The 13,608-nt window shown below is 37.6% G+C and overlaps 1 protein-coding gene across 26 annotated transcripts in view; it reads left to right on the top strand.

Annotated features, from left to right (window-relative positions):
* hipk1a (homeodomain interacting protein kinase 1a) overlaps positions 1-13,608 on the top strand; it is a 53,810-nt gene that overhangs the window by 26,641 nt on the left and 13,561 nt on the right. For 7 of the 26 annotated variants that reach the window (XM_087306140.1, XM_087306133.1, XM_087306129.1 and 4 more), the window contains 2 exons: positions 6,122-6,279; positions 9,726-9,881. In XM_087306140.1, coding sequence (XP_087162266.1) covers positions 6,122-6,279; positions 9,726-9,881 — 314 coding nt within the window. 26 annotated transcript variants of the gene reach the window in all.

Here is a 13,608-nt window from a genome sequence, read left to right as displayed (position 1 = left end):
TAAGCTAAGCTAAAGGTGCTCCTGTCAGGCTCAGAGATGATCTGAATGGATTAAAAAATGGTAAAACTCAGTTGTTTAACTCTCGGGGAGCTGTAAAATGACAATTTAAAAAAAAAAAAAACAATGTGGCGTGTTTCTTTAATGAACCCCCAAAAAACCCAAAATATCAAAATTAACATTATCGGAATTTACTTTTTCCAAGAAAATATCATCTTTAGCCACTAACATTGAAGGGATAGTTCACCCAAAAAATAAGCTTTACTCACCCTCATGTGGTTCCAAACCTTTTGAACAACAAAGAAGATATTTTGAAGAATGACACCTGTAACCATTGACTTCCATAATAGGGAAAAAATGCTCTTCCATAGAGCATTTTCCCACCCAAAAAATGAAATCCCAAATGCCCAAAATATCAAAATTAACATGTGCATGACAAAAACAGTGTATTTGCCCACAGTGTTTCACCTTAATTGGTGACTCGGAAAGACTCTGAAAAGAAGAGGGTGGGATTTCAACAGAAGTCAGTAGGTTGGTGCCTCTACTGTCATATTGGTCTGTTTTTGTACTTGATGTTGCTTTTCTGCATTTACATCAATGATGGTGGGTCTTGGCGAGAAGTGTCTCCATCAGTTCAGCCGGCGTGTTGTTAACCGTGCCACCCTTTCCTCCATCCTCAGTTCCTCCACACATCCCTCTATCCCTTCCCCAACCAGAGCAACAGCAGCAGCACTCCTCTGACCCTGCGCCTCCCGCTGACCCTCAGCTCTCGCCATCTGGAGCAGAGTGCCACAATGCTGGTAAACCTGTGTCCTGCCAACCAGATAAACCTGTTTCTCTTTCTTTCTGCCACCTATTTGCCTTGCTGCATGCTGCAATTCTGGGTCAAATCCTGAACTGAAAGAGTTACGAACAAAAAATGAAGTGACTACAAAAGTGACTATGTAATCATCAGTAATCTACTAAGAATATCAGGACTACGGACATCAGTAATCAAATTATTTACCTTAATCTAAATAAGGCAATATCATGATTAAGATTGATTATGATTGCTTACATGAGTTGCTTTAAAAATGTTCCTTTCATGATTTTTAAATTTTTCGACTTTAACTGCAGTTTAGCAGTTTCACTTTTATTCAGCAACGTTTCATTCATGTCCCTGTGTCAAACTGAGGTGTTGGATACGAGTATGAAGTTAGAACTGGTAGGAAAGGGGTTGTTTTAATGGAAAAAACACTGTCTGTGGTCCTTTACTGACTGCAATGTAGGTGCAGAGAATAGTGTCAAACAGCGTTTGTGTGGACTATCCTGTCCATACATGTGTGTATGGACTATCCTGTCACAAAATGTGTCAAAGTCCTACACGACTGTAATAGTTTGATTAAGGTGTTTGCATGTCTGTCTTGCACTACAATAATGCCACTAAACTAGGAATATGCCACATGTCTTAATTCGATTATAACTTTATTCAGATTGAGGTCGTCAAAAATCGCTGTTTACATGGTAGACTATTAATAAGATTATTGTCTTAGTCGTATTAGTGTCTTTGTAAACATACTTAGTGTCCATGGAATGCGCACAAAACAGCTATACTATGGAACCAGTGTAGTCTGATTAACCATAAATGACTCCTAGGAACTTGTTCCTTTCCTTTTATAATTAACCATTCAGCAGATGCTTTATACACACTGACTTTCTCACTGTACAAATGAGGATTGTAGAAGTAATCAGAACAAAAACAAGGATATCAAATTATTTAGAGTTTGCTAGTGTTAGAAGATGTATATAGAAGTCCTGATTCTGTATTTACCTCGGTTTTGGGGTCACAATTTTATATGGATTTGATACAATACTAAAACAAAAAATCCCTAGTGCTTTTTATCTTCTGTTTATTTCGAGCACTCCAGAAATGCAGAACGTCTTCTGATGTAAACATACAAAATAATTAGAATAATGAATATATACAGTGAAACCTGAAATTATTCATACACCTATATGTACTGTACTGTGTGTATATAAAGGTAGAGAATAGATAAAGTTGCATTCTAAATGACACACTATACAGTACGCACTTATACTATCAACCATGTAGTGGATGAGTTAAGTGTCGTCCCAAAGGAAATGTTTTTTTTTTAAAGATCCAGTAGAGTTTCCCAATAGAAGTTTTACAGTTGCCAAATTAGTGAAATGAATTGGCAAACTACCAAATGAATCTAGAGAACAATCGTATTGATCATCAGGAGGCGATGAAACAGCTTGCGTATCAGAATTTTACTTGCAGAAAATAAATAAATAAATAAATAAATAAATAAATAAATAAATAAATAAATAAATAAATAAATAAATAAATAAATAAATAATTAATATAAATAAAATATTTCAAACTCAGCATCCAATAGCTCCACCCCTTCTGCTCCAGTTTTACTTTTTATTAGTTACTTTTGTTTATCATCCTCTTTTTTTTATTTCAGAATATTCAGTGTGACTGCATTAAGTACTGTATGTCATTTGGGACGGACTTTAAGTATTTCAATTGATGAATCATTCACACATTTTTTTCATTCCGCTGTGGTAACCCCTGATAAATAAGGGACTAAGCTGAAGGAAAATTAATGAATGTTTTAATAGTAATATAAATAAAAAGATTTTTCTAATTAATAATTATTACAATTATAACAATACAGCTAATAATCATTATTATTTTACTTTTAATACAAATTTAATACAATAATAATGTGTAATATTATTAATAATTATAAAATGCCACAATAATGCTAATATTAGTGATTAAATATGAATAAATCTATGCTGCATTTTAAATTATTATATATTATAGTTATATAACTTGGGAGGCGCAGTGGTTCGCACTGTCGACTCACAGCAAGAAGATCGCTGGTTCGATTCTTGGCTGGGCAAGTTGGCAGGTCTGAGTGGAATTTGCATGTTCTGCCCATGTTAGCGTGGGTTTCTTTTGGGTGCTCCGGTTTCCCCCATGAGCCCAAAGACATGCACTATAGGTGAATTGGGTAAGCTAAATTCTCCGTAGTGTATGTATGTGAATGAGAGTATATAGGTGTTTCCCAGTACTGGGATATAGCTGAAAGAGCATCTGCAGTGTAAAAAATTCGTGGGAGTAGTTGGCAGTTCATTCTGCAGTGGTAACTCCTGATAAATAAGGGACTAAGCTGATGGAAAATGAATGAATGAATGTTTTAATAATAGTACATAAAGATTTGTATAATTAATACAGTAATAACAATGCAGCTAATATTATTATTATTATTATTATTTCAAATTCAGTACAATAATGTGCAATAATTTTAATAATTATAAAATGCCACAATAATACTAATAATAGTAGTAATTTAAATATTAATAACTATCTATACCACATTTAAAAACAATATATATTATAGTTATATAACTTACAGATCTATAACTTAATGTAAATGTACAGTATATATCGAAATATATAGAAACATTCACATGCGCAGACTGTGATTCTTGCTCATTAGTGTCACATGTACTTAATATAATTCCCGTGATATTTTAAAGTCCTTTATTAATGTAGAGTATCAAAGGAATTGATATGATGTGCTGTTTGCCCTCATTTCCTTTTGAGTTTTATAGTGGAAGGAGGATGCTTTAGTTTTGTTTTCTCCTCTCTTCACCTATCAGTCATGATTTAACTAGGCGTTTTTTTCCTCTTGGCCCCAGGGCTCTATCCAGTGAAGCATGGCTCTTTGACTCTGTGCAATTCAACTGATTTCTCTTTCCACAGACCCACTCCTGTGGCAACAAATGTCTCCCCATTGACTCATTCTCCTTTTTTCCCCCTCCACCACTAACCAGTCACTTCCTCTCTATGCAGATAAATGGACTGCCAACCGTAACTTGTCGCTTGCATCGCTTTGATAATCATTCCAGTTAAATTCCCTGCTCACTTGTTATTGTTTTCTTGCATATTTCTTAATCTCTTTATAAAAGGCTGATCTGCTGAAACGCAATCTGCCATGATTTTTTTGATTCCCCGTTTCCTCTTTAAGCATGAAGGACTTGCAATTGTTCAAGCAGCGTAATTGAGATGAAAATTGAAATTGACTTTCCTGCTGCGTTGCTTTGTTTTAATGAAGTTCTGTATGATTTCGAGAGCTTGTTAGACCCTTTTCATGTATGATAGGAAGAGATCGAACGCAAGGCAGACTGAGTGTCGCCATGCTAAATGTGCTCATTTTGGAGTTATCAATCAAAGGGCTCAGTGACTCGAGGCCTGTTCACACTAAGAGTAAATATTATTCACCGCAAATAGAGCTAAAAAGGGAGGGCGTGTAATGCATGTTTGTATTGTACCACCAATTCAGAAACATTAGATTTTAAAACTTCTGATTTTAAGTCCACGTCTGTTGTCTAAATTTAAATATACAGGGTTCATACAGTCATGGAAAACCTGGAAAAGTCATGGAATTTTTTGACATGGCATTTTCCAGGCCTGAAAAAGTGTGAAAAAACAGAAAACCCAACAAACTTTTGGAAAAGTCATGGAAATTAGTTTTACAAATATCTGTATACTTGAAATAGGGCTTCACGATATTTGAAAAATCGGACATTACGGTATTCTGTATTTCTATGATATATATTTTGATGTAAATACAATTTCACCAGATGATTTAACAGGTTTATTGGGATTGATTGGGGGGGTTTTGTAGAACAGTGCATCTTGAATAATATATAACAAATAAATTACAAGCATAGATAAATAAAATATAGTAAAAATAAAAGTGAATTACAGTTGTCAGGTATTCACTATTCTGGAACAGATATTGAATAATCAACACTGCATAGTCTTCATTGTATATTATTTAATCTATATTAAAGTTACAAAAAAGTTCTTGTGGCCGGATGTTTAAAATTTTGAAATATTAAAATGTTCACACAGTCACAGGCCTTAAAGGGACAGTTCACTCAAAGATTAAACTGTACTCACTATTTACTCACACTTCACTTGTTTCAATACTATAGGAGTTATTAAATTGTATTATTTTTGTGAAGGGTGTAATAAAAACTGTAAGTAATTTTTGGGTGAACTATCTCTTTAAAAATGCATGCTGATAAACTTTTACCCCATTATGATTGAACTCTACATTAAACTACATATTCTGAGATGTGACTATTGCGGATGTACAGATTGCGATATATTGTAGATGCTGAAACAATATGCTGTTCAGTCCTAACTTGAATAGAGGTTAGTTGTCTTTACTTCTTTTCTGTCCTTGGCCAAAAACGTGCTCTCACATTGTTAGTGCTGTGTAAGCATGATCAAAATCAATTTTACATAGATATACAAATATTATAATATACAAAGACATGTGCTGAATGGGTGAATTGGGTAAGCTAAATTGGCCGTAGTGTATGAGTGTGAATGCAAAAGTGTATGGGTGTTTCCCAGTGACGGATTGTGGCTGGAAGGGCATCCGCTGCGTGAAACATATGCTGCATAAGTTGGGAGTTGATTCCGCTGTGGCGACCCCTGATTAATAAAGGAACTAAGCCGAAAAGAGAATGAATGAATAAATAAATTGTTATGTTTATTGAAAAATATGGGATGCCCAGGGTGCGATTTAAACTAGAACCGCCACTGACTGTAACAAATAAAGAACTGAAAGCTTCTAAACCAGAATCAAATCAGGACATATGAATCAAGCTCTATGTAGTGTCATGGCAGCTAATGAGTTTACTTAATAAGGAATGATTTAATGAAAAGTTTTTATCATACAGGAAATTTCTCGATAGCAATCAGGCCCTGGCAGGTGTGTCACTGACAATGACAATCAGCTGAAACTATCCTGATAAATTCCTTTGTTTACAAAATTAAACATAAGACTCAATAAAGAAAGAATACCAGTTGGTTTACCTCGCGTTGCATTTAAATCTGCCGTTGGTTGTGATCATATATACTGGAATGACACAAACTAACCAGAATAGTATTCCAGTCTGAGCATTTGTTTTGTACATTATAGTTTTTGGGATGTGTGAACAGGCCTTGTTTCTTACTAAAACATTGCTAGAAAGCAAGTAGATGTTGTGTTTCTGACCGAGTTGTTTTGTTCGTGTTGTGTGTGTTTAGCAGGGCTGGCCAGCAGGTACCCAGCAGATCCTCATTCCCTCTTCATGGCAGCAGATGTCAGGCATGGCCATGCACAATCCCAGCCAGCCTGTCCTGTCCACAGATTCACCCATGAGCTCGCTGCTCTCAGACAACAGCAACCAACAGAACAGCTGGAGGTCAGAACCGCCACCACAGCAGTTTACACTTGTTGTTTTACATTGTGATGAAGCTGAAGATTATGGTAGTGCATTTGGGGTTTGCATCACAGGTTTGCTTTAGATCTCACAAAATCTGTCAAAAATTTGATCAGGTCAGATTTTACATCTATGTTACTCTAAAAATGTATTCATTCATTTTCCTTCGGCTTAGTCCCTATATCAGGGGTCAGGGCCTAACCCTAACCCCTAACCCAAACTTGTTCATGGAGGACCGGTGCCCTGCAGATTTTAGCTCCAACCCTAATTAGACACACCTGAAGAAGCGAATCAAGGTCTAACTAGGTATACTTGAAACACCCAGGCAGGTGTGTTGAGGCAAGTTGGAGCTAAACCCTGCAGGGCACCGGACCTTCAGGAGTGAGATTGGTGACCCCTGACCTATATTCATCAGGGGTTGCCACAGCGAAATGAACTGCTAATTTATCCAGCATATGTTTTACACAGCGGACGCCCTTCCAACTGCATCCCAGTACTGGGAAACATCCATACACACTCATTCACACACACTCATACACAACAGCCAATTTAGTTTATTCAATACACCTATATCGCATGTCTTTAGACTGTGGGGGAAACCGGAGCACCCGGAGGAAACCCACGCCAATACGGGGAAAACATGCAAACTCCACAAAGCTGGGGCTCGAACCAGTGACCTTCTTGCTGTGAGTCGACAGTGCTGACCACTAAGCTAACGTGTCGCCACATACTAAAAATTATACTAAGTAATTTTTTTACTGTTATAATAATTTAGTAGTAAATGATAATATTAATATATTTGATTTATGAAGGACATCAAATTTTAGGTAAAATCTCAAAGTACTACAAAAGAAAAATGATAAAATAAAGCAAAAAAAAAGAATTAACTAAGAAGCTAACTAAGAATTACACATAAACAATGAATGTAGAAAATTTGTAAACATTTAATACCAAAATGTAAAGTAAAAAAATTGTAGTTGTAATTTTTTTTGTAATATTTATTTATTTATTTCATTTTCTTTTCGGCTTAGTCCCTAAATGTTTTACGCAGCGGATGCCCTTCCAACCACAACCCAACACTAGGAAACCCCCACACACTCTCTGGCATTCACACAGCCAATTTAGTTTATTCAATTCACCTGTAGCGCATGTCTTGGGACTGTGCGGGAAACCGGAGCACCTGGAGGAAACCCACGCCATCACGGGGAGAAGACGCAAACTCCACACTGAAATACAAACTAACTCAGTCAGGGCTCGAACTAGCAAACTTCTTGCTGTGAGGCGATCGTGCTACCCAATAAAATCAAATAAAATGTTTTCATTTGTTGTGATTGAACATCTAAAATAATGGAAATTGTGGAAATGTTTCAAATTATTGGTTTTATCATAACTTAAGAAACATTGTGTTGTCAAACTGTAATCATGTCTTAAAGCATCTTTTTTGTTATTTTTGTTATTTTCACCAATTGTCATTTTAGGCATGAATGCTCTAAATTATAAGTGTTTACATAAAAAAAATCTATTAAGGAAGCGTGTTGTACAGGATGTTTATAGAATAAAAGCTGTATAAAGCTGTAAAAGCTGTTAGTGGAATGCATAACTATAAATCATAGTTAAAACAGAGTTTTCAAGTGGTCTCAGGTTGATCTCAAAAAGCATTTTTAATGCTATTATTCTAATAAACTGTGATTAAGGCAGCACAATATTAGAAAAATGTAACATTGATATAGTTTTATTCTGCAATATTGTATATTTTGCGATATGAACACAATTGCACCAGATGACTTGAACAGCTCTATTTGGAATTGGAAAGAATTTATTATGTCAGATTGATTGGGATGATTCTGTCACAGAATTGCATCTGCATCAAATCTAATAAGCAATCTATTCACCTTGTTCTCCGCGTACAAGTGGGTGCAGCCATTTGAATCGAAAGCCATTGAGACTTCCGGTCTCGTTCACTTCTATTCATTTTTAGATGTTAAAAACAGCTCATTTTGCTGATTGATGTTGCCAGCTGATATTTTCGTATTATATTATTTTACTTTGTCTGTATAATCATGCAAACACTTGTTTGTAGAGCAAGTACTTTCACCATTTTCCGCCGTTTATTATTCGTAGTCATTCCTTCCATAGGCAGCTGAATTGGAAGTTCTAAAACAATCACAAAAAACGAGCGCACATCCGCATTAAAGAATAAGGTCCGTAAATACAATGAAGAAATAGATACAATTGAAATAAACAGAGTTTTATCATTTACCAAGTCTAATAGTATTAAAAAGTTAACATACATCGTTATTAAAGTTACAAATGGTACAATTTTGGTGACTCAGTGGTGCAGTAGGTACTGCTGTCGCCTCACAGCAAGAAGGTCGCTGGTTTGAACTTTTTCTCAGGAGGCGTTTCTGTGTGGAGTTTGCATGTTCTCCCTGCGTTCACTTGGGTTTCCTCCGGGTGCTCGATGTCCCCCACAGTCCAAAGACATGCTGCACAGGTGAATTGGGTAGGCTACAGTGTCCTTAGTGTATGAGTGTGTGTGTGTGTGGATGTTTCCCAGAGATGGGATGCGGCTGGAAGGGCATCTGCTGCGTAAAAACGTGCTGGATAAGTTGGCGGTTCATTCCGCTGTGGCGACCCCAGGATTAATAAAGGGACTAAGCTGACAAGAAAATGAATGAATGAATGGTACAATTTACACATTCACAGGCCTCAAAAACACATGCAAATGATCAGTTATAATACAAACTCAACATTGTGTATCCTGTGAAGTGACTATTGCAAATGATCACATTGCGATATTGATGCCTAAGCGATATACCTTTATTGTGCAGCCCTAACTGGAATATTGCACTGTACTCATTCATTCATTCATTTTCGGCTTAGTCCCTTTATTAATCCGGGGTCGCCACAGCGGAATGAACCGCCATCTTATCCAGCACATGTTTTACGCAGCGGATGCCCTTCCAGCTGCAACCCATCTCTGGGAAACATCACTCACACTCATACTCACTACGGACAATTTAACCTACCCAATTTACCTGTACCGCATGTCTTTGGACTGTGGGGGAAACCAGAACACCCGGAGGAAACCCAGGCAAATGCAGGGAGGACATGCAAACTCCACACAGAAACGCCAACTGACCCAGCCGAGGCTCGACCCAGTGACCTTCTTGCTGTGAGGTGACAGCACTACCTACTGCGCCACTGCGTCGCCCTATTGCATTGTACTCTGACCTGTATTTCCTAATGCACTTCTTTTAGCATGCCAACAAGCACCATTGTGGACTGACAGTGTGAATTAGTTTCTGCTGCTTGAAATGAGATCCAGCATCCCACTGCAGTAAAAAAAAAACAATTCTATGAATTGCAAATAGCTAATAACCAATTAGCATTGTGAAAAACAGCATGTGTTTATTACACCCTTGCAGGGGTCGTCATGGAGGTCAGTGTGATGGGACGCAGCAGGGCTCTGTGCAGGGGCGTAATGTGAACACACAGGCCTCCCACGCTGGTGCGGCCAGCGCTCGCTCACAGCAGAACACACTGAAGAGGTCAAAGGTCAGACATGCCGACAACAGAGTCAGGTAATGAGCTCAATCACTCTCAATATCAGCAGCCATCCCTACATTTAGCAGCACATCTGCCTGAATGATGATAAGTAATAGAATAGATTGCTTTGCATTATGCCCAATATTATGCTATGTGAAAATTCTGATTTTCCTACATGAAATTGCAGTTCAAATTATGGGCTGAACTTGCGGTTTGGGGAACTTCCATTCGTATATCTAAAACAAATCGATTCAAATAATAAGGTTTCACTACAAATAAGCCATTTTAATACATTGTGAGAACTGAGTGAGTGGTGCATTTGACTGTTTATGAAAATATGTGAGCTTTTCCTGAAAGCTAATAACACCACATTGGTTATTTTAGCCTAGGTATTTTGCCGTTAGTATCACAAGTAAATCTGTTGACAAAGCTTATTGCTCTTAATTGCATTTTGTTTCTCCAGATTATCTTATCTTTTTATTTTTCCTACAGTGCACTGATATTTAATATATGTCTGTAAAATTGCTGCTGCAGGACTTTCCACTTGTTGGGTCATTCATGGTCTGCAGAAGTTAATTATACCTGTAATAAGTTGGTATTTAATGTTTGATTTAATAACTGTGAGGAGGATAAAACAGCCACAGCCATTTCACGCTGCAGCCCAAGACCGGTTGCTCGCTGAAGCTAAGCAGGGCTGAACCTGGTCAGTACCTGAATGGGAGATTGCATGGGACAACTAGGTTGCTTTTGGAAGTGGTGTTAGTGAGGCCAGAAGGGGGCGCTCATCCTGCAGTCTGTGTGTGTCCTAATGCCCCAGTAAAGTGAAGGGAACACTATCCTGTATGTGAGCTCTGTTTTTCGGATGAGACATTAAACTGAAGTCCTGACTCTCTCTGGTCATTAAAAATCCCATGGCACTTCTCATAAAGAGTAGGGGTGTAACTACGGTGTCCTGAAAAAATTCCCTTCATCGGCTCTTTCTGATCATGGCTTCCAAATCATCCCCTTCCACCAAAGTGGCTCTATCACTGTCTCTCAACTCCACCAATAGCTGGTGTGTGGTTAGCGCACTGGTGCCATTGTCGTGTGGCTTCCGAACCATCATGTAAGTGGATGCTGCACACTGGTGGTGGTATGGAGAGACCCTCCCACCCCTTATGATTGTAAAGTGCTTTAAGTGTATGGCCATTCACGATAAACGCAATATATGAATACATTACATTATATTACATTACATTTAGGCATGGGACGGTATGATTCTTATGGGATGATAACCTTGGATAAAAACATCAGTTTAACTGTATCACAGTATTGTGATAACTGCTTTAAAAAAAGGTTATTTTTTTCATGTCCACCCCCACCCCCCATTTAACAAAATATATATTTCATTTTAGGAAACATTTATAATATTTTGGAACCATAAAGATGTAAGGCAAAATAATTCAAATAGATTATTGACTTCTGCTATCTTCATTAGCACAGATTCTTAACAGCACATAAAAAACCTTACATATACCTTAAAGGTGCAGTAGGTGATTGTCTTCAGAAACATTTTTTGTTGTGCTGGTTGAAAGTCTCTTCACATTCCAATAGTAATGATTAAAGTAAATGATCTAAATGTATTTATATGTATTTTTATATTTTGGGTTAGGCATAAAAACAAAAAAAATGTTCATCCAATTAAATGTATCTATATTGTATAATTAAATAGAGTCTGGTTGACATCTCTTATAATTCCGATAAGCAGGACAAACTCTGTCAGCAAATGCAGATTTGAACAACTGCGCAGCCTTTAGTACACAGCTCCACCGACTGCCACGCGTTTACGAGAGAGGGAGAGAGAGGACGCGCGCGATCGGTAAAAACCTGCTGAATCAAAACTTTTTAAAAACCTGAATCAATATTGGAGTTACCTTTGCACGCTGGAGAAAGGATGACACCATGGCTGAAGGATTTCTCTTAGACAGGTAATGTTCTGTTTAAAAACGGTTTTAGCTTCACGCAAAGCTGATGTAATGTTAGATGTTGTTACAAATGGGCTATATCTTCACAGAAGTGTTGTTCAGCCACTAAAATCTTCTGATGAAAGATTGATAAGACTATTTTCAATTTCATAAAGGACCTTTTACAGCATCGATAATGTAAATTTTAATTAGTTTAACAACAAAACACCGCTATTCCACCTTGTCTTTCCCTATATTGTTTACCATGCAGCTCTAAATATTCGCTCTGAAATAGCATGTCAGTTTGGCTTGCACGCCGCCGGGCAAGCACTAGTTGCCTTTAACACATGAGAGAGGGTTCTTTTGCTGTGCTCGTGTTTAGGAAGGCGTGGATCTAGACGGCAGGGGAGAGGGACTGTGATTCATAGATTTATGCTAAGCTGTTAGCATTGTGGAAGATCACCTACTGCACCTTTAAGAATGGTATAACATCATTTTTTTGTGGTTTTCAAAACCTTGACTTTTCCAATCCGCTGTAAACCTTGAAACTGGTTATCAACCTGTAAGGCTTGAAGCTTACGCTGCTATTCTGAACCAATAATCGGAAACAGGAAGCAGTTGAAGGATGGCGTGTTTAAATCCATCATTTATCTGACTCCATTGTAATTAATCTGACTCCATTAAAATCTCTACTTCTTAAAGCAGGCAAAGTTGTTTATTAAGTTACATGATCAAATATACAGACATTAGAATGACACAAACTAACATACTGTATAAAGAAATTAGCTGTAACATATGCACTGCTGAGCAACAAAGACAGTGAAACTGCCTTTGTTAGCATATGAGGCTACGCACCGGTGTGCGGGAGATGCAGAGTAAAAGCCATTCTCCCAGATCAACAGTTACCTTTCCCTATTATACCCTGAGCAAAGCATTGTCAAACATAAGTGAAAACCAACCCCCAAAACCAGCTGAACGTGAGAACAAAGTTGAAGAGATGAAGTGGGGGAGAAGTACATTAACATACTCTCCTCAGGCCATGACCCAACAATAGTAAATATATTGTAGATTGAAACACAATTAATCGATGTCTCTGTTGATTTCATCACTACAACACTGAAGTCATAAACTGTCAAATGACACCAAACATGACAAAGTTATCTGAAAGAAGAACACAAGCAGATGAATTGTGTATGGTGAAGAGCACATGGTTACTGTAAGCAAATGGCAGAGATGTGTATCGGAGCTGTGAGGAACTCTGCCTCACCAGGAGGACCCATCCTTGGAATGTCTCAGTAGTCCTTCATTAGCATAGAAGGAAATATATATCATATTTTCTCAGCTTACAAACCTATGCCTAATTACATTACATAAAAACAGCTCATTGTATCCAGTTAATTTACAGTATAAGAGGATACATTAGGTTACTCTCTTAATTCATTAATGGGGAACAGCAAAATGATAAACAGTGTCTGAAATAGTTGGTTCAAGGATCTGATTTCTCTAAATCCCACCTCTTCGAGAACAAACTCTGCTCTGATTGGTAAGATGAATGGCCCAGTTTGTTTTGATCGGTCAACCACTTACTGTACATTCACACCAAAAGCATCAAAGTAGCCGGATGTCATTCATTTTTAATGAGAGCCAGCGGCGAAGAGCAGCGTGGCGCATCTTCACCAGTGTGGGCATCAAGGAGAGTTGAAATCAAGTCAACTTTATGGTAATGAGCTATGAAGCTGTTCGGCGGCAAGCAATCAAAATGAAAAAGTCCACCGCTTGAGACAGGTTCAGAGAACACTGACCTGTGAACTTTGGTTCC

Source organism: Danio rerio, chromosome 23 (genome assembly GCF_052040795.2).
Source record: "Danio rerio strain M-AB ecotype USA chromosome 23, GRCz13ab, whole genome shotgun sequence".
Classification (NCBI taxonomy): Eukaryota; Metazoa; Chordata; class Actinopteri; order Cypriniformes; family Danionidae; genus Danio; species Danio rerio.
The sequence above is the reverse complement of the archived record's forward strand: the minus strand, read 5'-3'. Positions and strand labels throughout refer to the sequence as shown.